Source organism: Mastomys coucha, unplaced genomic scaffold (genome assembly GCF_008632895.1).
Source record: "Mastomys coucha isolate ucsf_1 unplaced genomic scaffold, UCSF_Mcou_1 pScaffold5, whole genome shotgun sequence".
Lineage (NCBI taxonomy): Eukaryota > Metazoa > Chordata > Mammalia > Rodentia > Muridae > Mastomys > Mastomys coucha.
In genome coordinates, this window is record NW_022196911.1 from 93,718,378 (window position 1) to 93,741,616 (window position 23,239).

At 46.0% G+C, this 23,239-nt stretch overlaps 3 protein-coding genes and 2 non-coding genes across 5 annotated transcripts in view; all 5 read right to left on the minus strand.

The window, feature by feature from the left end:
• Positions 1-5,385, minus strand: part of Cwc25 (CWC25 spliceosome associated protein homolog) — a 19,109-nt gene extending 13,724 nt beyond the window's left edge. The window contains exons 1-2 of the mRNA XM_031352988.1: positions 5,082-5,385; positions 1,457-1,629 (exon numbers count right to left, since the gene is read on the minus strand). Of these exons, the coding sequence (XP_031208848.1) occupies positions 1,457-1,629; positions 5,082-5,099 (191 nt within the window). The 5' untranslated portion in view covers positions 5,100-5,385. The remainder of the gene's footprint in view (positions 1-1,456; positions 1,630-5,081) is intronic.
• A 2,908-nt stretch (positions 5,386-8,293) lies between these two features.
• Trnac-gca lies at positions 8,294-8,365 on the minus strand. Its single transcript has one exon. It is a non-coding gene; the product is annotated as a tRNA-Cys (tRNA).
• Positions 8,366-10,128: 1,763 nt separating this feature from the next.
• CUNH17orf98 (chromosome unknown C17orf98 homolog) lies at positions 10,129-13,902 on the minus strand. The gene is made up of 3 exons (XM_031352231.1): positions 13,634-13,902; positions 11,192-11,291; positions 10,129-10,377 (listed from the first exon to the last, which is right to left on the minus strand). The coding sequence occupies exons 1-3, from the start codon at positions 13,835-13,837 to the stop codon at positions 10,217-10,219; spliced, it is 465 nt and encodes a 154-aa protein (XP_031208091.1). The 5' UTR covers positions 13,838-13,902; the 3' UTR covers positions 10,129-10,216.
• Positions 13,903-16,545: 2,643 nt separating this feature from the next.
• Rpl23 (ribosomal protein L23) lies at positions 16,546-20,261 on the minus strand. The gene is made up of 5 exons (XM_031353621.1): positions 20,185-20,261; positions 19,665-19,748; positions 19,188-19,316; positions 16,766-16,879; positions 16,546-16,679 (listed from the first exon to the last, which is right to left on the minus strand). Exons 1-5 carry the CDS (start codon positions 20,195-20,197, stop codon positions 16,597-16,599), a joined length of 423 nt encoding a protein of 140 aa, XP_031209481.1. The 5' UTR covers positions 20,198-20,261; the 3' UTR covers positions 16,546-16,596.
• LOC116079421 lies at positions 19,498-19,634 on the minus strand. The gene has a single exon (XR_004113974.1). It is a non-coding gene; the product is annotated as a small nucleolar RNA SNORA21 (small nucleolar RNA).
• Positions 20,262-23,239: the final 2,978 nt, after the last annotated feature.

The window sequence follows — 23,239 nt, forward strand, 5'->3', positions numbered from 1 at the left end:
TTTTTTTTTTTTTTAATATGTATGTATGAGAGACTACTGTGTATTTGTGCACCACATGAATTCCTGGTACCTGTGGAGGCCAGAACTAGAACAGGCAGTTGTGAGCGGTCTAACGTGGGTGCTAGGAATGAACTCAGGGTCTCTGCAGGAGCACTCCATGTTCTTAAACTTTGAGCCATCTCTGCAGTACTTAACTAACCACCTAATTAATATGTATGTATATCCTCAACATGCATGAGGCACTCCAGGAAGCCAGAAGTGGGCATGGGAACTCTTTGACCTTGTGAACAACCATGTTGGTGCTGGAAACTGAACCGGGGTTCTCTGCAAAAGCAACAAGTGCTTTTAACTAGTGTGACATCTCTGCAGCCCTTGTTATTGTTGTGGTGTTTGTTTTGTTTCTGAAGGGTTTTACTGTTATCTAGGCTAGCTTCAAACTTGAGATGCTCTTGCCTGGGCCCCAGTTTGTTTCTATTTGTTGGGTGGTTGGTTCTGGTGTTGAGACAAAACCCTAAACAGCCTTGGTTGGCCTGAAACTTGCTATGTAGAACATGCAATCCATAGACATCCTCCTGCCTCTGCCTCCTGAGTGCTAGGATTAAAGGCAAGTGCCAGCACACCAGGTTCTTGCAAGTCTAGCTATACTGCCCAGGCTAGCCCTGGATTCCTGTGGTTACAGGGTTCTGAGCTCTGACTCCTGAGTTCTGACATTTACTACAGCACCTATCTGAGGAAGAGGATTTTAAAAGCACATGTTTCACTAAAGAAAAACAACAAAGGCTGGAGAGATGGCTCAGTGGTTAAGAGCACTGACTGCTCTTCCAAAGGTCCTGAGTTCAAATCCCAACAACCACATGGTGGCTCACAACCATCTGTCTGCAGTTTCCATGCCATCCTAATTTAGGAATGCACTACAGACTGTATTTCATGCTTCTTATCTCATGAGGTAAAAAGGGTAATTATCTACTTTGATTGCCCTGTAGTTTCCAAGAAACTGGCCAAAGGCAACATTGAGCAAGACTGTCCAGAGCTACAACAGGATTTTACTTATTCACACACATTTACCCACTGCCCCCAAGATGAGCTTGCAATACATTCATAGGCCTCAGGCAGCATCAAGACAGTGACTCTTTGTCACAGTCATGGTTATTTGTCAACCGTCTCGTGGGAGCGTGGCCTACACTGGCTTGGTTATGTGTTATCACATCTGGTCCTCAACAACCCTTACAGACTCAGGTACGATACCTTCCTGGGTTCTACTGAGATGTCAAGGCTCCTAAGCCTTCTCTCAGGTATGTAACTCAGGACACCCACCCAAAGTGAATCTTAGATTCAAGTTTGTCAGGCTGCAAAATCCACATGCTGAGCCACTTAACTATTAGGCAGCACCTGGATCAGGCCCGGATCCTCAGCACTGCAGTTCCCTACACACGAGAAGAGCCAGCTCCTCGCTTACTTGACAGCCCCGACATCCTCAGCATAGCGCTGCATCTCCTCCCGAGCTCTCTCCTCTCGAAGCTCTCGCTGCAACTCCTCAATCTTTTTCCTCTCCGCTTCATGTTTCTGCTCCGCCTTCCACACTTTCTCCACATTGCGAAGGGTTTGTGGGTGCCAGCTCTTCTTCAGGTTCTGTGTGAATGACAGGAGGAAAGAATTCAGGGTAGTAAGTGGAAGGCAATGAGTGCTGCTGTAGAGAAGGATGTTGTCTTAGTCAGGGTTTCTATTCCTGCACAAACATCATGACCAAGAAGCAAGTTGGGGAGGAAAGGGTTTATTCAGCTTACTTCCACATTGCTGTTGATCACCAGAGGAAGTCAGGACTGGAACTCAAGCAGGTCAGGAAGCAGGAACTGATGCAGAGGCCATGGAGGGATGTTCCTTACTGGCTTGCTTTTACTGGCTTGCTCAGCCTGCTCTCTTATAGAACCCAAGACTTCCAGCCCAGGGATGGCACCACCCACAAGGGGCCCTACCCCCTTGATCACTAATTGAGAAAATGTCCCACAGCTGGGTCTCATGGAGGCACTTCCCCAACTGAAGCTCCCTTCTCTGTGATAACTCCAGCCTGTGTCAAGTTGGCATACAAAACCAGCCAGTACAGATGTGTTTCATCTTATAGCCCAGGTTACAGACCATCATTGTCAGGAAATCAAGGAAAGAATGTCAAACAGCTAGCCACACTACACCCACAGTCAAAAGCAGAGACATATAGATGCACACATGCTCACAGGCTCGCTCATTTTGCTCAGCCTGATTTCTTCCCTTTTATACAGTTCAGGATCCTTGCCTAGAGAATGGCGCTACCCACAGTGGGCAGAGTCTTCTCACATTGACTACTTAAGAAAATCCACAACAGACATAACCACAAGCCAACCAATGCAGACAGTCTCTCATTAAGATTCTCTTTTCAGATAATTCTCGATTACATTAAAGCTAACCATCGCAGCCAGGTTCACTCACCCTCCACAGAGTCAGCACACGCAGCCATGTAAAGGCAAGTGAGCAGGGTTAGAGTGCGCAGCCCAAGCGTGCTGACGAGCAGGCGTGAGGTTGTGGGCAATGTCTTTCATTACGGTTTGAAGATGGAACAGGTCTTTTCTGAGTTTCCTTCCAACAGTTTCAACCTTTGACTCTACTAGCCCTGCCTAAAAGGGGAGTTGATAAAAGCAAGGGGGGAAGGGGGGAGAGGGCAAAGGAAAGCTACCTTACTTCACAAGGCAGCACAATTCACTGGGACAGGACACTCGTCTGCAAGCATCTTTCTCTGTACTGAGTCCCCTTACTGTGCTGTGCCTAAACCTGCATGCTGACCACATACCTAGCCTTCTTTCCTTCCCAGGAATTTCCCCTTGTTTCCTCCCCTTCACCCTCATTGCATGTTCCTCCTCTCTCCCCTCTCTCTGCTCTGCTTCAAGCTGTAATGCGAGAACTTTCCCCTAAGGAGGCAGCATCTAAGGATGGCTGGAATATAGCCGTCAACGTGGGAAGCACAGTAAGCAGAAACGGCACTCACAGCCACCGCCCCCCCCAGTGGTGAGAACAGCACAGCGTGAATAATCCCCCGTGGCCGGAGGTGGAGGGCAAGCTGATGGATGGAGAAGGGGGGGGGTGTGAGATCACGCCAGCTGAGAAGGGAGCAGATCAAATCCTTTACAGGCGTGCAAAGGGACTGCACGCCACCCTGTTGGTGGCAGGAAGCAAGAACTAACCGGGTGCAGGCAAGAGGCATGACTGGTTATCACGTGAAGAATGGATTGGAGAGGCATAAATTATTTATTACCACCCCCCACACACACAACAGAGAGGTGCAAAATGGGAAACCAGCCAAGAAGACTAAATACACAAGGCACCTTGCAGCTACAAAGCACACAGTCAGCAAAAACACAGGTATGTGTGTAATGTGTGTGCGTGTACACATACAAGCAAGCCAGAGCCTTGCCACTTAGCTCGGACTGCCTTCCGACTTGCGATCTTACTGGCTCCACCTCCCAGGCACTGGATCCAAAGGCGTGGACCATCTGCTTCCCTTCTTTCTCCTTCTCCCTCTCCCAGGCTGTTTTACCCTTCTTTTCTTCCTACATTCTTTCCATTGACCAGGACTGCCTTCACCACCTCCTCCCCCTCCACCACCACCACCACCACCATGGACACACGGGCCCTTACTTTGTCCTACATAGGTTTTTCTTTCTATCCCAGGGCATAAATGGCAACCAGTGTCTGGAGAAACTCGCAGATGTCACCATTGAGTGAGAGGGTTAACAGCATGCTGTGGCTAGAAGCTGCTGAATATGCAAGTTAAGGGACAGCCCCCCCCCAACCAGGCACACAAGGGATTATCTAGATTAGAGCTTTCCTGGCAGGGATGGCTAATCTTGGTTGCCAACTTCAATTGAGGAACTGCCTCCATCAGATTGTGGGGATGTCATCTGATTGTGAGTATGTGTTCTTGATTACTAACTGAGGGAGGAAGGCCCAGCCCACGTCAGGTGGTGCCATCCCTGAGTAGGTGGTCCACCTGTATAAAAAAAGGTAGCTGAGTAAGGCAAGAGAAGCAAGCCAGTAAGCAGCATCACTCCGTGGTTTCTGCTTCAGTTCCTGCCTCTGGGTTACAACTTGAACTCCCTTAATGATGGGCTCTAACCTATAAGACATAATAAGCTTTCTCCTCCGAAAGTTGCTTTTGATCTTGGTTTTATTACAGAAGTAAACTAATGCACTGTCCATAATAAACAGTTACATGAAGAACATACTAAATTAGACTAACTTTGATGGGGTCCTGGAACTTGACTAAATTTAGGACACCTGGCAAACTCAGCTTAATGGACAGATACACAAACTGATGTACTTATTGATTCAATTAGCTTCACTTTGAGAAGATCAATAGTGTCCTAATCTATCTCTGTGCTTCGTGGATATTTCTGCCTTATTTAAGGCATTAGATCCCCACAAACGAACTACGGGACTTAAGAGCAATTGCCACTTAACCTAAAAAACTGTTACCGATATAAAAGAAAGCTGCCTCATCATTACACATCGAAGCAAAACACTAACATAAGGAAAGAAACAAAGATGGAAAAGATTTGAAATGGACTCCTCTAAGTGACACAGCTCAGAATCGATGACTGGAGCCCACCCTTTGATAGTCCAAGTCCAGGATACAACTGTGAACTCCTAGCTAAAAGGGGCGGGGTGGGTGGGTGGGGGAGAGACCTATGTCCGAAGATAACACATACAAAATAAAGTCTACGTGCCTCCTTCCATACCATGAATCCAACTGCCCCCCTCTCTGACCTCAGATTTCCCAGCCTGGGCCCCCCTCCGACCCCTCCCCTCCCCCCGCAATCCAGACACCAGCAGACATTACTCGTCGCACATCTTCCCGAGTTTCATCCCAGTCCCTCTGTGGTCTTTACCACCTGCTCCCTCTCCATGTTTATCACTCCCTTGTGCTGAAAACAAGACTTCATTTCCAGGGTTACCGACTGCTATGCCAGACTTCCACCCCACCCCTGCCAGTATAGGTCCCCGGCGCCAGTGGGTCTCGGGCCTCAGTCGTCCCTGCCCGGGCCTCTAGCACTTACCAGGTCCCCGCCTCCCATGATGATGGAGACGGTTCCTCAGTCTGTGGACCTGAAAGATTCAGCGAAGGTCGAGAGGAATCCTAAGCAGACGCGGCCTCACCGGACCTAATCCCTAAAGGAACCAGCTGCCCTTTTCTCCGCCCGCTCTAGATCGCACTTCCGGGGGTGGCGTCATAAAGCCGCGTCGGCGTCGCGGCTCGATGAAGTTTGGTACGAGCCCAAAGTCTAAGTGAACCTAGAGTCACAAGCACTCTCTACCCTCCCTCGGGTGGTCTCATTTTGGTTCCCTTACATAAGCACCTGGCCCCAACTGTTGAACAGCCTTAGGCAGGGTTCTGTTGCCTTGGCAACGCATCAGGGCGCTGCGGTACAAGCGGGACTCAGCGTCTGCCAACTTGGACCGCCTTCCCAGCACACCGCCACACCAGGATTTCCAAACAAGCTTTCAAAACTGGACTTTCGGCCAACTCCTTCATTTCCGGCATGTTTTATAGAAATAGATAACATCGCCGGGCGGTGGTGGCGCACGCCTTTAATCCCAGCACTTGGGAGGCAGAGGCAGGAGGATTTCTGAGTTCGAGGCCAGCCTGGTCTATAGAGTGAGTTCCAAGACAGCCAAGGCTACACAGAAAAACCCTGTCTCGAAAAAACCAAAAAGAAAAAAGAAAAAAAGAAATAGATAACATCAAACAAAATCCCAGAGGCCAACCTGGTCTACAGAGTGAGTTCCAGGACAGCCAGAGCTATGCAGAGAAACCCTATCTCGAAAAACAAAAACAAAAACAAAAATCCCAAAAGTCAGATGTTGTGGCACACTCCCCCCTCCAATCATCTCCACCTTGGAAGATAGAAACTGGAAGTTCAGGAGTTCAAGGCCAGCATTTGAGGTCATTCTGCTCTGGACACCCCTGTTTTTTATTATTATTATTTATTAATTTTTATTTTATTGTTTTGTAGACAGTGTCTCTCTGTGTAAAACCCTGGCTATCTGGGAACAATGTAGATCAGGCTGCCCTTGAACTCAGAAGTATCGATACCATCTGCTTCTGTCACCAGAGTGCTGGAACTAAACACTTGCTAAAATATGGGCAGCTTGTGTTTTTATTTTTGAGTTGTTATAATTAAAGAACTGGAGGGATGGCTCAGCCATTAAGAACACTGGCTGCATCTGGGCTTGGTGGCACATGCCTTTAATCCCAGCACTTGGGAGGCAGAGGCAGGCAGATTTCTGAGTTCGAGGCCAGCCTGGTCTACAGAGTGAGTCAGGACAGCCAGGGAAACCCTGAAAAAATACTGGCTGCTTTCAGAAGACTCTGGTTTGGTTTCTAGTACCTACGTAATGGCTCACTGACACCTGTGGTTCCAGTTCTAGTGGATCACACACCCTCTTTTGGCTTCTCTAGCCACACAAATGATGTACAACCATACATTGCAAAGCTCCCACACACATAAAATTATTTTTTAAAAAATTGAACTCTTATGCTCTTGCTCTTCTGTCTCTTGCCCCCTTGCTCCCCTTCCCTTCTCCCCTGTCTCCATGGCCGGTCTTTGCTTCTCTACTCTCTCCTTCTCTTTGCCTTTCTCTGCCTCTGCTACCCTCTTAACTCATCCCCATGCCCTAAGTAAACTCTATTCTATACTTTAAAAAATATCAAACTAGCTGGATGTGGTTGATAAAAGTATTTGACCAGGTGTAATTGTACCTGCCTTTATTTAAAAAAAAAAAAAAATTATTTTGCCAGGCAGTGGTGGCACTCGTCTTTAATCCCAGCACTTGGAGGCAGACACAGGCAGATTTCTGAATTTGAGGCCAGCCTGGTCTACAGAGTGAGTTCCAGGACAGCCAAGGCTACACAGAGAAACCCTGTCTTGAAAAACAAAAAAATAAATAAATAAAAATCTATTTTATTTGTATGACTACACTATTGCTCTCTTCAGACACACCAGAAGACCCACTACAGATGGTCGTGAGCCACCATGTGGTTGCTGGGAATTGAACTCAGGACCTCTGGGAGAACAGCTGGTGCTCTTAACCTCTAAGCCATCTCTCCAGCCCCTGTATGTATCTTTAATCCCTGCACTCTGGAGGCTGAAACAGGCCGATCTCTAAGGAGTTCAAAGCCAGCCAACTCCATATCATAATACCCTATCTCAAGGATTTTTTTAAAACTATCTGCATGTTTGGAAGGTGGGAATTAAGGCTTCTTTTTAGAAATACCTAGAAAAGACTGAAGGGACGGCTCAACCAGCTCACAACTTCCTGTAATTCCAGTTTCAGGGGATCCAGCACCCTCTTCTTACCTCCATGGGTACACATATCAGACACATTCACTTTAAAAAGTTGATGGTGGTGTTGCACGATTGTAATCTCAACACTTGAAAGGCAGGTGGAGGAGCGAACCATCAGAAGGAATTCAGGGACCCCAGTAGGGGAGCTGGCTGAAGGGCTGGCAGAGTGGAGGGGGATTGCAACCCCATAGAAAGAACATCATCTGCTGGCCTGACCATCTAGTGCTCCCAGGGACTAGACCACTAACCAAGGAATGTACCTGGAGGGATCCATGGCTCCAGATACATATGTAGCAGAGGATGGCCTTGCCTGACATCAATGAGAGGGGAGGCCCTTGGTCGTGTGGAGGTTTGCTGCCTCAGCATAGGGGAATGCTGGAGTGCTTGGAGAGGGTGGGTGGGTGGGGGAGCACCCTCATAGAGGCAAAGGGGCGGGAGGAGAGGGCAGACGTGAGATGGGTGGATTTGTGGAGGGGTAACTGGGAAGTGGAATATAATTTGAGATGTAAACGAATGGAGTGATTAATTTAAAAAAAAAAAAAAAAAAAAAAGGCAGTTGGATCTTTATAAGTTTGAGACCAGCCTGGCCTAAATAGTAAATTTCAAGACAGCAAGGGCTTATACAGTGAGACTCAGTATCTCTGTCTCTAAATAAATAAATAAGTCTTCCTTTGTTTCCAGGGTCTGGTCTTGAACCAGAGCCTCACATGTTAGGTTAGCTGTACCTGAGCTGTATCCCTAGGCCAAAGACTGTATTGGTGACTGAAGCTCAAGTGAAGATGTATGGTGACTTTTTTTTTTTTTTTTTTTTTTTTTTTTTTTTTTTTTTTTGGTCCTTTGAAATATGAGAAGACCAGGCTAAAAGTTGCTTGTTCTCTCTAGTGACCCTGGGTCTTACTCCCACTTATGGAAAGAAAAGATGGAGGGGGCACCCGGATTTGAACCGGGGACCTCTTGATCTGCAGTCAAATGCTCTACCCCTGAGCTATACCCCCTCACCTTGCTACAGTCCTCTTCCTTGTCCACTTATGGTGAGTCACTGTGAACTGGTTCCTCCCACACAAATGCCCTGAGGAGCTCTGTGTTCTCAAGCCTCACCTTTGTATACACTGTCTGCTTTGGCTTTTCTGTTGGTCACCAAGAAACAGGGTGGGGATGTAAGAGCATGACAACTGGTTCAAAAGGAAGTTGACATCATGGAAGTTGACATCATGAACAGAGAATTCTGTAATTTGGGCTAATATGTACCCTGGAAGGTGATCTTGTATCCCCTGCCCTCCAATGAATTGTTGGGAAAGGAGATGGATGGTGTCTCCTTTTTTCTTTTTCTTTTTCTTTTTCTTTTCGAGACAGGGTTTCTCTGTGTAGCCCTGGCTGTCCTGGAACTCACTCTGTAGACGAGGCTGGCCTCGAACTCAGAGATCCACCTGCCTCTACCTCCCAAGTGCTGGGATTAAAGGCGTGCACCACCACCGCCCGGCTGTTTATTTTTCTTTTTTATTTGTTTTTGTTTGGGGCTTTTTTTGTTGTTTGGTTTTGGACCAAAAATTGAACTTAAGGCCTCAAACATGCCGGCTAAGCTTTCTTTTTCTTTTTTCTAAGATTTATTTATTATAAATAAGTACACTGTAGCTGTCTTCAGACACACCAGAAGAGGGCATCAGAGCTCATTACAGGCGATTGGTTGTTGGATTTGAACTCAGGACCTTCGAGAGAGCAGTCAGTGGTCTTACCCATTGAGCTATCTCACCAGCACCCCTGCCCCCAGCTAAGCTTTCTTATCACCACCACCACCACCTAGCTATAATTCTGTGTTTCTTGACTTTTAGACAGTGACTCCCTGTGCAGCCCAATCTAGCCATGAACATGCAATCCTCCTGCCTCAACCTCAGCGAGCTGGAATTATAGACCCAAATCACGAGACACACTTAAAATGTCAGTTTTTTTTTTTTATAGGGGATGACATTACATCAGAGATATCATATTCTTTTTAAGATGTGATAGTCTCTCTACAGTCCTTGCTGACTTGGAATTCACCGTAAAGCCCAGGCTGGCTTCACGCTGTTGGAGGTCTTCCTGTTTCTACCCCCTTGGTACGGGATTACAAGTATATGTCATCATATCCCACAAGGGCCCCACTGCCTACGCCTGCTGTATTTTTGTTTGTTTGTTTGTTTGTTTGTTGAGACAGGGTTTCTCTGTATAGCCCTGGCTGTCCTGGAACTCACTCTGTAGACCAGGCCAGTCTCGAACTCAGAAATCCACCTGCCTCTGCCTCCCAAGTGCTGAGATTAAAGGCGTGTGCCACCATCACCCTGCCTGTATTTTTGTTTTTACTTGGTTTTATTTTCTTTTTGTCTGTTTTAAATTATATTTTAATTGGGTTTGAGTATGTACACAGGCATATACAGAGTATATGTGGAAATCAGAAGGCAACTTATAGTAGTCAGTACTCTCCTACCCTGTGGGTCCTGGGAATATAACTCAAATTGTCATACAGTTCCCTCCCCTGTTCTTGATGTAAACGGTGGCCATCTTCTGATCTAGGAGCTTACCGGTGCTTGGGAAAGTGCTTGGTTGAGAGCTGAGCTTGCACTATCGAGTGCTAGCTAACAAGGGAGCTCATTGGCAAAATCCTGGAAACAGAAGCTGCCTTCATTCTCCCTTCCCCTCCTCCCCCCCTTCCGCAGAGATGCAGAGAAACTAACTTGTTCCCTCCTCCCACTCTAGGAAAGAACTAGCACACCGGAGACACAAATGCAATGTTTAAAAAAATGGAATATCATTGACAGTTCATCTTAACATCTGTCTTGAAGGTACAGGTCAAGGCCTGTGACACGATGTCTTCAGAAAATGGGAAATGGTGTTACTTCTCCAAACACCGATGTGTGCTGGCGGAGGGCTGGAGTGTTCCGGCGGTAACCGAATCGACCGTTTAAGCCCGTAGTGATGGCCTTCGGGTTGGCATTGTAGTAGTCATGACCACTCACCTGCTGGGGGGAATGCCCTTGGGGAAGAGGAGAAGGGCTGAACCTACCGGCAGCAGCATCCTCTTACCTTCCCCTATTTAAACCCAGTGAAACAGTGTATCTCCCATCACCACAGCAGGACTCTGAGCCCCTTGAAAGAAACCAAGGGCAGTGAGGTCCAGGAGACAGAGATATCCCAGAAATCAAACCCTACCCCAGGTAAGTCTACATGAGAACTGCCATTCGTGTGTGCTGGATCTGGACTTGACTCCCAGGACATGTAAGGATTTACCCTTGTCTGTATCCTATTCAGAGAAAATAGATGAGATCAGTTTGATTACTCGGTGCAAAGGACTTCATGGTAATTGTGTGTCCAAAAGGTGATGGAGGTGGACAGAAGGAAGATTGTCCGTGCCAGAAAAAGTTAACTTTCTTTTTCCATGGCTGCTAAACTAAGCATGGTCAGGGAGCCAGAGTATCTGTAGAGGAGGATACTACACACACACAGACACACAGACACACACACACACACACACACACACCAGGCTTCAGAGTGGCAGAGGTAAAGCCCAACTCCATCTCAACTTTTCCCAGCAAATGAGTTTAAAACTATGCCTAGCAGATGAATTATATACTACAGGGATAAAATGAGGCTGAAGAGCACATGACATCGGAAGTGTTCAGAAGTGAATAGCAGGTACGCTAACCGCTATTGCTCTCGGATGGCAGGATGCTGTCCCTGACCCCTTTTCCCCAACCAGGCCTCTCTGTAGCCCTGCCTCTCTAAGCTCCGGGGTTCACAGTTTTCCTATGGTGAGATGACATGAGGATGCTCAGTGAGGTGGCACTTGCCTGCTCCTGCCCAGTTCCTCCTATTGAGATATCTCTGTCCTTGACCAAAAATGTGGAAATAATCCACGATCCAGCCATCCCTTCCAGTACCACCATGATCCTGAAAATGAGGGAAAGAAAAGATCATCAGTTCCGATGTCCCATGGAGTGAAGTGCAAACTTCCTGGGGCTTCTTTGGGGGAGTGGAAAGTTCAGGGCCAGAAGAAACTGGAAGACAGATTATATACACTAATGACTGGGACAAGGGCTCTGTTGCTACACAATCCAGATCCTAACTCCAGAACAGCCATGAGCAAGCTGTGTGGTCATAGGCCAATTACACAGCTTCTCTGTCTCCAGTTTACTGAGAAGCTGCCATGAGGTTTCTATGGCTTACTTTGTAAGTGACTTCAGATAATTGACTTCCTTCAGATAAAAGGCCAGTCACAGGAAAGGCTAAATACACATATTTTGTTGTTTTGTTATACACTGTTAGTTATTTTTCAAGATGAGGGGCTCAAAGGAAGGCTTAGACCTATTTAATTGAGGGTGATCTTGAACCCCAGTCTCCCCTGTCTCCACCCTCAAGTCTCTCAAGTGCATACACCACCTCACTCAGCTCAAATATCTTGTTCTCACATTATTCAAATAATATGCAGCACAGATGGTGGTTTTTTTTTTTGTTTGTTTTTTTGTTTTGTTTTGTTTTGTTTTCCGAGACAGGGTTTCTCTGTGTAGCTCTGGCTGTCCTGGAATACACTTTGTAGACCAGGCTGGCCTCAAACTCAGAAATCCACCTGCTCCCAAGTGCTGGGATTAAAGGCATGCGCCACCACCACCTGGCACAGATAGTGATTTTGATGATTTAAAAAAAAAAAAAAAACTAGGTGCTGGTGGCCCATGCCTTTGATTCCAACACTCAGAGGGAGAGGTAGGGAGATCTTTGAGCTCTAGGCCACTTTGGTCTACAGAGTGAGTTCAGGAATGCCAAAGATGTACAGAGAAACCCTGTCTCATAAAATGAAAGAAAGAGAAAAAGAAGACCGGGAAGTGGTGGCACACACCTTTAATCCCAGCACTTGGGAGGCAGAGGCAGGTGGATTTCTGAGTTTGAGGCCAGCCTGGTCTACAGAGTGAGTTCCAGTACAGCCAGGGCTACACAGAGAAACCCTGTCTCAAAGAGAGAGAGAGAGAGAGAGAGAGAGAGAGAGAGAGAGAGAGAGAGAGAGAGAGAGAGAGAGAGAGGAAGAAAGAAAGAAAGAAAGAAAGAAAGAAAGAAAGAAAGAAAGAAAGAAAGAAAGGAAGGAAGGAAGGAAGGAAGGAAGAAAGAAAGGAAGGAAGGAAGGAAGGAAGGCTTAAATAAATGAAATTCAAGTTAGGTGGCATAAGCCATTAATTCCAACTTTCAGGAAGCAGAGACGACTAGACTGGACTACACAGCCAGACTGTAGGTCCAATACAAAAAATAAAAATACTGACATTCTTTGACATACACATCTCTGGCTCTTGTTATCAAAGTGTGGAGACAGACTATGTGTGTCTATGCACAGGCTCTGTACATATATAGCCACACACAGTATTATGGACCACAGAAATTCCCCAGATCTGTTCCTAGTGCAACCTGGGAGGCCCTTTTTGCCTTCGGATTACTGAAATTAACACATATGTTAGGCAAAGGTGTCCGGATGCATGGCAGGTGATGTGGGCTGGAGCCCTGCGTTCCCAGCCATTAGGTTTTTTATAGGGGTACCAGCAAGCTACATCCTCAGCCCTATTCCCGGTCACTGGACTGAGGATCACTTGAGCATAAGAGTTCAAGGACAATTCGTGATACAGAGAGACTGCATCAAAACGAGAAGTAAATAAAAAAAAAAAAAGTTGGTAGAAAATGAACTGTCAGTGAACAGCCTGAGATCTGTGATCCTGTGCAAGTTAAGTACTGCTAAGGAGGGATGTCTGCAGAGACCGGGCAAGTCCCCTTGGGCTCACAGGGCAAGTCAGCCTTTAACCCTGTGACTGTGACAGCACAGGACAAGGCAATCCCCTTTGGTTCGTTCACAAAGGTTATTGGTCATTTCTGCGGGTTTTGAAGATCCGCAGTGAGGTCACAGCTAAGCGACCTCTGTGACGTCACAAAGACAAAGAAACCTTCTTGTCCAGAGAGACCAGCTTTGCGTCCTAAGCGTCCCCTCGCAAAAACAAGAAATGAGAAATTGCAAATGGGTGGGATTCTGGGTAGAAAGGACCACGTGAGCTCAGTACCACTCCTCACTCATCCTGCTCCTTCTCTCACTAACTTACCAAAACAGCTGCAGGGTGCCGGCCTCAGCGGTGCACAGCGCCCCGTAGCGCAAGGCCCATAATTAGAGGGGTGTGAAACCGCGAAGTCCTGGGCCACTAGGGCCAAAACCTGCGAGTTGACTGTCTTAAGTCGCCGGTGCTCCGGGATGCTCCCACACTTACCTGATCAGTTTTCCGCAAAATGGGCGGAACCACGTGGCTCCGGAAGTACCGACGAGTGTGGTGGTCCAGTTGAGGGTTATAAGGCGGAATTGCTGACCACAGCTTGGGTCTCAAGATGCTGTAGGCATGGGCCATTGTGCTCACAGCCACCCCATCCAAAACAAAAGCTTTTTCGAGTCGCTGAGGACTATCATAACGAGCCATCCTAACCGCAGCAGCCTCTGAGTCTGAGGGCTTTCTGAGGTAGAGAGCCTTAGAAGAGGACTTCACTGAGCATTGTTACGTCCATCAGTTACCTCCCTGAGACACAATCCCTATTGTTATTTCAGGGTCCCCACCACGCCCAATTTATCGTGATGCTGGGATTTAACCCAAGGAAGACTTCATCCATATACATAGCAGGAAAGCACTCTATATCAAACTGTGCTACAACCAGTCTTTTGCTTACACACACGTTCTAACATTTCATATGTATATGAGTGCAGGTGTGCCCGAGTGAGAGCTGGGAGGTAAAGGAACAGGTGGCAGTGGCAGCACCCCATGAGAGGCAGAGGCAGGTGGAACTCTGTAGTTCCAAGACAGCCAGGGCTCACACAAAGCCAAACCGAAACAAAACATGGTAATCCATCAGTTCCTCTGCAAGGCAGTGCAGTCCAACATCTCCAGCCTCTCCACTCTATTAAAAGTGTACACTTCATTAAACTTCTTGGCTGACTTTCCCCCACTTGGCCACAATTCAGAGAATCTTCTCAGAACCCTCATAAGTTTAGTATAAGTAACTAAGGTTTAGATATGTCTCTGCAAACCAGGCATGGCAGGGCTCAATTGTATCCTCCTATTTGGAAAATGTCCTTGAATCCCACCCTCAACTACAATTTGGTGTCAACCTGAGTTCAGATTGCCCCCTTCCCTACCTCTAATTGAGCAAGTCTAGTTGCAGAACCTAAGACCAAAATTCAACTCTTCCAAATCCCCTAATACCACTTTTGGAAAACTATTTTGGGTAGTTCAAGCTAGCCTCAAGTTTCTGATAGCTCCTAGTGTTGCTATTACAGGCATGCGCCACAGGTAGAATCAATTCTTTACTTAGCACTTGCACTTGGCTACTTAGTCCAGTAGGGCCTCAAACATGTAGTGACTCTGCTGGTTTCAAGGAACACAGCGAAGGACTTATGTTCACATCTTTTATGCCAGTACTGGGGAGGTAGAGACCAGCCTCATCCAAAGACTTCCAGGGCTCCTTTAGAGAGACCTTATCTTGGAAAAATAAAAGGCAGGGGCTGGAGAAGACTGCTCAGTGGTTAAGAGCAATGTCTGCTCTTCCAGAGGTTGAGTTCAATTCCCAGCAACCACATGGTGGCTCACAACCATCTGTAATGGGATCAGATGTCCTCTTCTGGTGTGTCTGAGGACAGCTACAGTGTATTTAATATAAACATTTGCCGAGTGCAGACCTATAAATCTCAACACTGGGGGGGCAGAATACTGTCTACTCTTACAGACGACATGGGGCTCAAATGACACCTGTAACTCAAGTTAAAGGCACTGTATACAGGGGTGGTACACACATACTCACCCACACAAAGCAGAAGCATGTAGATCTCTTATGAACTTAAAGTCAGTCAGGGGCTAGAGAGATGGCTCAGCGGTTAAGAGCACTGACTGCTCTTCCAAAGGTCCTGAGTTCAAATCCCAGCAACCAGATGGTGGCTCACAACCATCTGTAACAAGATGTTGCCCTCTTCTGGAGTCTCTGAGTACAGCTACAGTGTACTTACATATAATAAAGTCAGCCAAAGGTGGCTAACTATAGCAAATACTACACATGGTCAGGTTGGCCCTGAACATAGAGATCTGTCTGCAAGTAGATGGACACCACCATGCATGAACCTCCCATACATACTTAATTCTGTTAACATTATTTCCCATTCTTTTTTAAAGAATTATATGTATACAACATTCTGCCTGAATGATTGCAGGCCAGAAGAGGGCACCAGATCCTATTATAGATGGTTATGAGCCATGTGGTTTGCTGAGAATTGAACTCAGGACCTCTGGACCAAAAGCCAGTGCTCTTAACCCCTGAGCCATCCCTCTTTTCATTTTTTGTTTGTGTTTTTCGAGACAGGGTTTCTCTTGTGTAGCCCTGGCTGTCCTGGTACTCACTCTGTAGGCCAGGCTGGCCTCAAACTCAGAAATCGAAATCGGCCTGCCTCTGCCTCCCAAGTGCTGGGATTAAAGGCATGGGCCACCACTGCAGGCTTTATTTTTTAATTCTTAAAGAAGTTCACAAGTGTTAAATACCTTAACCACATAGGAAAGATGACCTTTGGCTAGATGACCAGATCACCTAAGCAACTGCACTCAAGCACAGGGGCAGGGGCTCCTGCACACAACACCGCTCTATTCAAGTGGTCATTCAGGCTCATGTTAGGTTACCTTATTTCCAAGGTTGTTCTCACTGAAGCACTCACATCACTCTATTTTAGGGACCCAAAACACATGTCTGTATACAATATGCACCTGGTTTCAGTAGAGACTAGAAAGAGGCATGTTTTTTTTTTTTTTGTTTTGTTTTTTAGAGACAGGGTTTCTCTGTGTAGCCCTGGCTGATCTGGAACTCACTATGTGGACCAGGCTGGCCTCAAACTCAGAAATCCGCCTGCCTCTGCCTCCCAAGTGCTGGGATTAAAGGCGTGTGGTTTTTTTGTTTTGTTTTTTAATTCAAGTTAGAGCCACCATGTGTGCCTTGAGATATGAACCTTCTGTCTTCTAGAACAGCCAGTGAATAATCTTCATAGCTGATCCATCTGGATGGACAGCCCCTAGAGATAACCCTTACTTAATGCCCAGAGGTGAAATTTACAAGTTTCCTCCTGCAAACCTGATATTGGTAAAGGTGTCAAGACCAGTTCTCAGAACAAGACTTTTTAATGAATATATTTTACAAATACACTGGAAAATTATGCAATGCTTCCTGCATTAGATGCAATCCTGGGCCACAAGTCTGCACACTCCTTTGCCACTGGACCTGTGATAGCAGAACCTGCGGAAGAGAAGACAGGTCAGACAGGGTCCTTGTTCCCAGGGTCACCTGGCAGAGACACAGTGATGGCTTAAATCGCTTCATACCTTTCATCTCCCCTTTATTGTTTACTATGACGCCTGCGTTATCTTCAAAATAAAGAAACACCCCATCTTTTCTTCGATATGACTTTCGTTGTCGAATTACCACTGCTGGATGTACTAAGGACAAAAAAGGGTGGCAGTTACTAAGGAGAAAAACCTCTCCACAGAATGTTCTCACCATGAAGTTCCCATCACCTACTCTCAAGGATGAGAATTAATGCAAACACCCAACACCCCTTAAATGGCTGTATTTGTACAGCAGGAGAAACATGTTCTTTTCCAAGGATAATTCCAAAATGTAACATAGGCACCATTTGCTCGCCATGCTTCCACACACATCTACAGCCCAATCGATAGGCCTTGTCCTACAAACTATGCATATGTTGACCTACGAATGTTAATTAAGCCAAATAAAATTGTACTTCCAAGTGTTAAATTTTACATATAGCACCTTGTTGCCAACCACACACTCAAAGACAAGCCATTACTAGTGCTTGCTGTGTGTGTATCAATCTATGTAGACAGGATTCTGCTACTGTGCCCACTGAAGTTCCACTCATAGTTTTAAACTTTGACTTTCCCCAGTTGTCCATTATTAAATCACCTCAGAAAAAAGTGGCATTTGCATTTTAAAATTATGCATTAAGGATGTTTCCAGCACATGCTATTTTAATGGGTAAAATCAACTAAACAGCCAACACTACAGGGACTATTTAGAAAATTGTACAGCCACTTACACTTCAGGGCCTCACTGAAGTCAGACAGGACACATAACAATATGACCCATCTATTGAAAGTCTAAGAGCTGGAAGCTGGGGTCTCACTAGTACCCACAAGTGCTTTTCTGTGTTAGGGACTGATTAAGGCCTTTCACACTAGGCCAAATCGTCTACCATTCAGTTACTCAGGGGGCTGGACAGATGGCTCAGTGGTTAAGAGCATTGACTGCTCTTCCAGAGGCTCAGATTTCAATTCCCAGCAACCACATAGTGGCTCACAACCATCTGTAATGGGATCTGATGCCCTCTTCTGGTGTGTCTGAAGACAGCTACAGTACAGTCAAGTAAATAAACCTTAAAAAAACAACAAAAACAAAAACTGAACCTAGAGTTTCTCAGGCAAGCCCTGAACTTACAACCTCCTTGCCTAAGTCTCCAGACCTGGAATTAAGTCTGGTACCACTTAGCCTGTTTAAAAGTAGGTAAGAAATCAGACTACAGGCCTGGCTGTGGTGGCACACACCTTTAATCCAAGCACTTGGGAGGTAGAGGCAGGCGTATTTCTGAGTTCAAGGCCAGCCTGGTCTACAGAGTGAGTTACAGGACAGCCAGGGTTACCCAGGAAAAAAAGAACCACACTACAGACTACCTTTAAAGCCACCTTCAGAAAAAACCTTAATATTGACCAAGCCTGTCACCTGACACACTAAGGATATCCCCACTACTGGAGACAACAGTCCATGGAGCTGTTATCACACTGCAGGGTAAGGGAGACATGCTCTGCTCTTCTCTGACAGCCTCCCGAGCCACCAACCAGGCGTGGAGGTGTTCTGAGAGGAGGACAATCCCTGGCAGACTCATTCCCATCTAGCCACATTAGGGTGAGTTTGGCTACACCATCACTATTGCCTCAAACAGTATTAAAGGGGAACAGTCAAAGATTTCTAGCTAAATGCTCAGAGCTCACTGGTACCTATGGAAGCCAAGCATTGCTATGAAATACAACCCCACGGGCCTCATGCCAAAGGACTGCTAGAACATCTCAGAAAAACAACAGTGCCTGGGGAAGCTGAGGTGGGTAGATCTGAGCTCAAGGCCAGACAGTGAGATCCTGAGAGCATTCCACAGCCAGACCACTCAAGGGAGAGGGTCTGAGGCCCATCTTTTTTATTCAGCTACCCGATGGGAACGATTATTAGCGTAGTTAATAAGCCAATAGTCAGCTCCCAGTGTAGTGTCCATCACAAGAGGAAACATGCCTCTGGTGACAGATGTGCTTGCTTCTAGTTGTTCAGACAATATCCCAAAAAATACACCCATTTAGCACTGCACAGTGACCGCTAGGGACACAGACAATTGGAGATCTTTTCTCATAGTCTTTACCTGAAGGAAAAATTCAGCCAGGTGAATGGCAGATTAAACAGCAAGAGACCCCAAAAGACTCTAATTAGAGAAACAACAGGCTGCTCCATAAGCCACAGCAGTCAGCATGTGGCTGTGCTTGTGAGCCCAATACTGATGCCCAGCTTGCGTTACCAAGTCATACCTTCTCTCAAATAGCAGGAGCTGAAGTACTGACCTCACAGCCTCTCAAATGTGTAGGTTATTTAAGGGTTTTGACAGCCACAGAACTAACAGCCCACCTTCTAATACCTGGTGGCGCTCTACCTTCTACCACGACATTAGGAGCTTTCCTTGCTACTCACCCTTTTTTCTTAGTTCTGGCTTGCCTTTCTTAACGGTGGCCATCACCATGTCCCCCACACCAGCAGCAGGAAGTCTGTTCAGGCGTCCCTTGATTCCCTTCACAGAGATGATGTACAAGTTTTTGGCTCCTATATATATGTAAAAAAACAAAACCAAATTTTGTATGAGATGGCAGTATTGTCAATATGGGGTCAGTCAAAGCTACACAAGTAACTCAGTCTTAGAAAGCATAAACACAAACAAACCACAGCAAACCAATCGTTTTCATAAATGCTCCCCAAGCCTCTCACTCATCGGGCTTGCAAGTCATCTTGTCACAACACCGATTGAAGTTAAACAACACAACACGTTGCCACTTCACCCAAAAGTGGTGTTTTTCACTCTGCCCCTTCTTGACGGCTCAGTGGGTCACTAGCAAAAGGCTCACTGAGTGCTTTTAAAAGGGGACCGAGGCAAGATGCAGCCACAGGCCTCACCTGTGTTGTCAGCACAGTTGATCACAGCTCCTACCGGAAGACCCAGGGAAATCCGGAATTTCGCTCCGGAGGACCCACCACGTCCTGCAGGGAGGGAAGCAACAAGGATAAGGGTCCAGATTTCGTCTCACAATTCCAAACTATAATCCACTGTAGAAGCTTTGGCAAAGTCTAGCCTCTCCCCGACTACCGTCCACTTGTCACAGAAACTGGCCGGTTCTAACCTCGTCTGCACTTTAACTATTAGGCAAAGCGGGGGACCGCTGATTGCCCAATCCGGTCGAAAGCGAGCCGACCCCACGTTCTCCGTTCCGCCCCATGCTCCGCTCCTACCAGCTCAACACCAATTCCGCCGCCCTCCTCTTTCGGGGCTCCCTCTAGGCCTCTGCGGAGCCCCATCTTCTCCCTCTCCGGCCCCGGGACTGCAAACTACCACCGCCTCCGGGGGCCGTCGCCAAGGAACCGGCCGGCTGCCCTGCGCGGCGGATGGCAGCGGATCCCCAAAATCCAAAATCCTTACCTCGCTTCGACATCTTGACCGTCCGGAAAGAGTCAGAAAGGAAGTTAGTACAAGGGACACTGGGATATGAACGGGAGGCCCCGCCCACTCTGCCATGTGACCGGAACTTAGGCCCACCTCCCTCGTCTAGTCGCAGCTATATGACGTAAAAGTCTTGTGCCTCAGCGAGCCAGCTTTGCGTGTAAAAGCTGCCGTTGAGTTATGTGGGCGCGAGTGTTTTGGGGGTTTCTTCTCAGTGCCTCGGAAGTAATTCGAGATATAGAGACATTGCCTTTTGTCTTTTTTAATTTGCTCAACAGCTTCTTTTGAGCTCTGTTGCCAAGCCCTTCTCTGGATAACAGGAATTCAAAATAAGTCGTGGTGGTACTCACCGATAATCCCGGCATTCTGGAAGCTGGAGCAGGAGGATTGCAGCGATTTCGACGTCACCTGAGCTACCCATGAGATCCTTTCTCAAAACAAATAAATACATAAGTAAAATAAATTCTTCTGTAAGGGTTCCTAAAGAACAGGCAGAGAGATAGGGCAAGAGCAAGTCCAGAATGGTTTCATTTGGCTGTGAAACAATTAAGTGGAGCGCTACAGATGACTCCATCTGTGTGTTTAGTACTATAACATTTTCTCGTTGTGAGAATTAACAATATTTTGTATTAGTGACATTCACACAGCTACCACTCAGTATCTTATTATTAATTATTTTATTAATTTTTTTGTTTTTGTTTTTTTTTCGAGACAGGGTTTCTCTGTGTAGCCCTGGCTGTCCTGGAACTCACTCTGTAGACCAGGCTGACCTCGAACTCAGAAACCCGCCTGTCTCTGCCTCCCAAGTGCTGGGATTAAAGGCGTGGGGCACCACTGCCCGGCTCATTAATGATTCTTGAACTTACCCCACATCTATCTGTGAACAATTGATTGGCTCTGTTGCTTCTTAAAGATGTGCAAAGTTTCATAAAGCGTAAATATAGGACGGTTTATAATCAAGGTGGGCATGTTTTGATTTATTAATATTAATTGTCCCCCCTTTTATAAAAGATTTATTTATTTTATGTATATGAGTACACACTGTAGCTATACAAATAGATGTAAGCCTTCATCTGACCTCTGCTCTCTCCAGTAGACCCTGCTTGCTAAGTCCCTGCTTGCTCTGGCCCAAAGAATTATTTATTATTATAAATAAGTACACTGTAGCTGTAGAAGAGCGAGTCAGATCTCATTACAAGTGGTTGTGAGCCACCATGTGGTTGCTGGGAATTGAACTCAGGACCTCTGAAGAGCACTCGATGCTCTTACCTACTGAGCCATCTGACCAGCCCTTCATTGCCTCTTTTATTACCTCAAAGTCTTCCTATTTTCGTGGCTGTTGATACATTCATTCAAATGTGTGTTGAATACTTTGAATACTTACTTTAGGCCAGAGTCTGTCCAGATTACATAAGGGAATAAAATAGAGCATTAGTTTTGCCTTTATGGGTTTTACTCTGCCAGGATAGAGGTTGGAGACAGATAATAGATACTACATAGTAAGAGTAATTGTGAGAGTTCCAGTATATAGTTGTTGAAGGGGAGAAAGTATTATGAAGAAAGGACAGTAAGGTATGGAGAGGTGAAGAGGCAGGTTACAATAAAAACATTAGTGTCTGATTGTTTGTCATCTCACCTATTCAGAGGCTATCCCAAGTTCAAGGCCACCCTGAACAATGTAGAGACCCTATCTGAAAATACCAAGTAGGAAAAAGGGCTAGGGAGTGTCTGTCAGTACTGGAATACATGCCTAACATATGCAAGATTTGTTTTGTTTTGTTTTGTTTTGTTTTTTTGAGACAAGGTTTCTCTGTGTAGCCCTGGCTGTCCTGGAACTACCCCTGTAGACTAGGCTGGCCTGGAACTGAAACATTCACCCACCTCTGCTCTCAGTTGTTGGGATGAAAGATGTAGGCTGCTGCAGCCACCAACAGGCAACATATGCAAGGTTTTATATCCAGTCCCCAATACCAGAAAAAAAAAAGTGTGACATTTCATTTTACTCTGTGTGTTTGTATGTGTGTGTAAAATCATGAAATCATGGCTAGAAAAAATGGGCCCATGATAAAGGTGCTTGCTTTGTAAGCCAGACCACTGAATTTGATCCCCAGAATCCTTATAAAGATGGAAGGAGAGAACCAGTTCCATAAAGTTGTCCTCTGATCCCATGCACAGCATGCACATGTGTCTATATACACATCATATATTTTTATAAGCAACAATGGTAAAATTTAAAATAAACTATTTTGGCAGCATTGAAAGGCAGAAAAAGGAGTGTTGTGGGGAGTTTGAATCCAGTTTGAGCTATCCTGCAACACCTTGCCTGAAAAAGGAAAAAGGAAGAAAAGAAAAGAAGGGAACAAGCTAGAGATATGACTCAGCGATTAGAAAAGCAGTTCTAAACCTGGGGTCATGACCCTATTGGAGGTCAGACAACCCATTCTCAGGGACACATATCTTGCATATCAGATGCAATCATATCAGATATTTATGTTATGATTCATAACAGTAGCAAAATTATAATTATGAAGTAGGGATAAAATAATTTTATAGTTGGGGTTCACTACAGCACAAAGAACTGTACTAAAGGGTCACAACATTAGGAAGACTAAGAACCACTGGGTTAAGAGCATTTGCTCCTCTTGCAGAGGACCTGGATCTGTTCCCAACACACGTAGTAGTTCATAACTATCGTCCAGTTCGGGGGCTCTGACACTTCTGGCTATGTGGGCATCAGGCAACTATGCAGTGCATATATACATAAGCTGGCAAACACTCACATAAAAATCAAATAAAGATTGAAAAGTAGAGAACAACGAAATGGACTAGGGAGAGCTTTGCACACCACTGTAAAGATGTGGTATTTACTGAGAGAAATGGGGAACTTTGGTCTGACTTTAAGCCAAAATATGATACCAGATAATTAATAAGGTCAGATCAGAGAAAGATTGCTAGAAGCCACTGTTGACAAAGGAAATGGTTAATTTGGATTAGCAGTGATGGAGTGAGAACATAGATTCATTTGGAGATGGAA

Excerpts from the sequence above, each read along its gene's own strand:
- CUNH17orf98 (XM_031352231.1), bottom strand. The coding sequence starts at position 13,837 with ATGGCTCGTTATGATAGTCCTCAGCGACTCGAAAAAGCTTTTGTTTTG. Across the intron at positions 11,292-13,633 it reads TTTTGCGGAAAACTGATCAG|GATCATGGTGGTACTGGAAG; the intron begins GTAAGTGTGGGA and ends CCTCATTTTCAG. Across the intron at positions 10,378-11,191 it reads GAGGAACTGGGCAGGAGCAG|GGCATTCCCCCCAGCAGGTG; the intron begins GCAAGTGCCACC and ends CTCTTCCCCAAG.
- Rpl23 (XM_031353621.1), bottom strand. Across the intron at positions 19,317-19,664 it reads CAACTGTGCTGACAACACAG|GAGCCAAAAACTTGTACATC; the intron begins GTGAGGCCTGTG and ends ACATATATATAG. Across the intron at positions 16,880-19,187 it reads GCCAGAACTAAGAAAAAAGG|TACATCCAGCAGTGGTAATT; the intron begins GTGAGTAGCAAG and ends TTTTGTCCTTAG.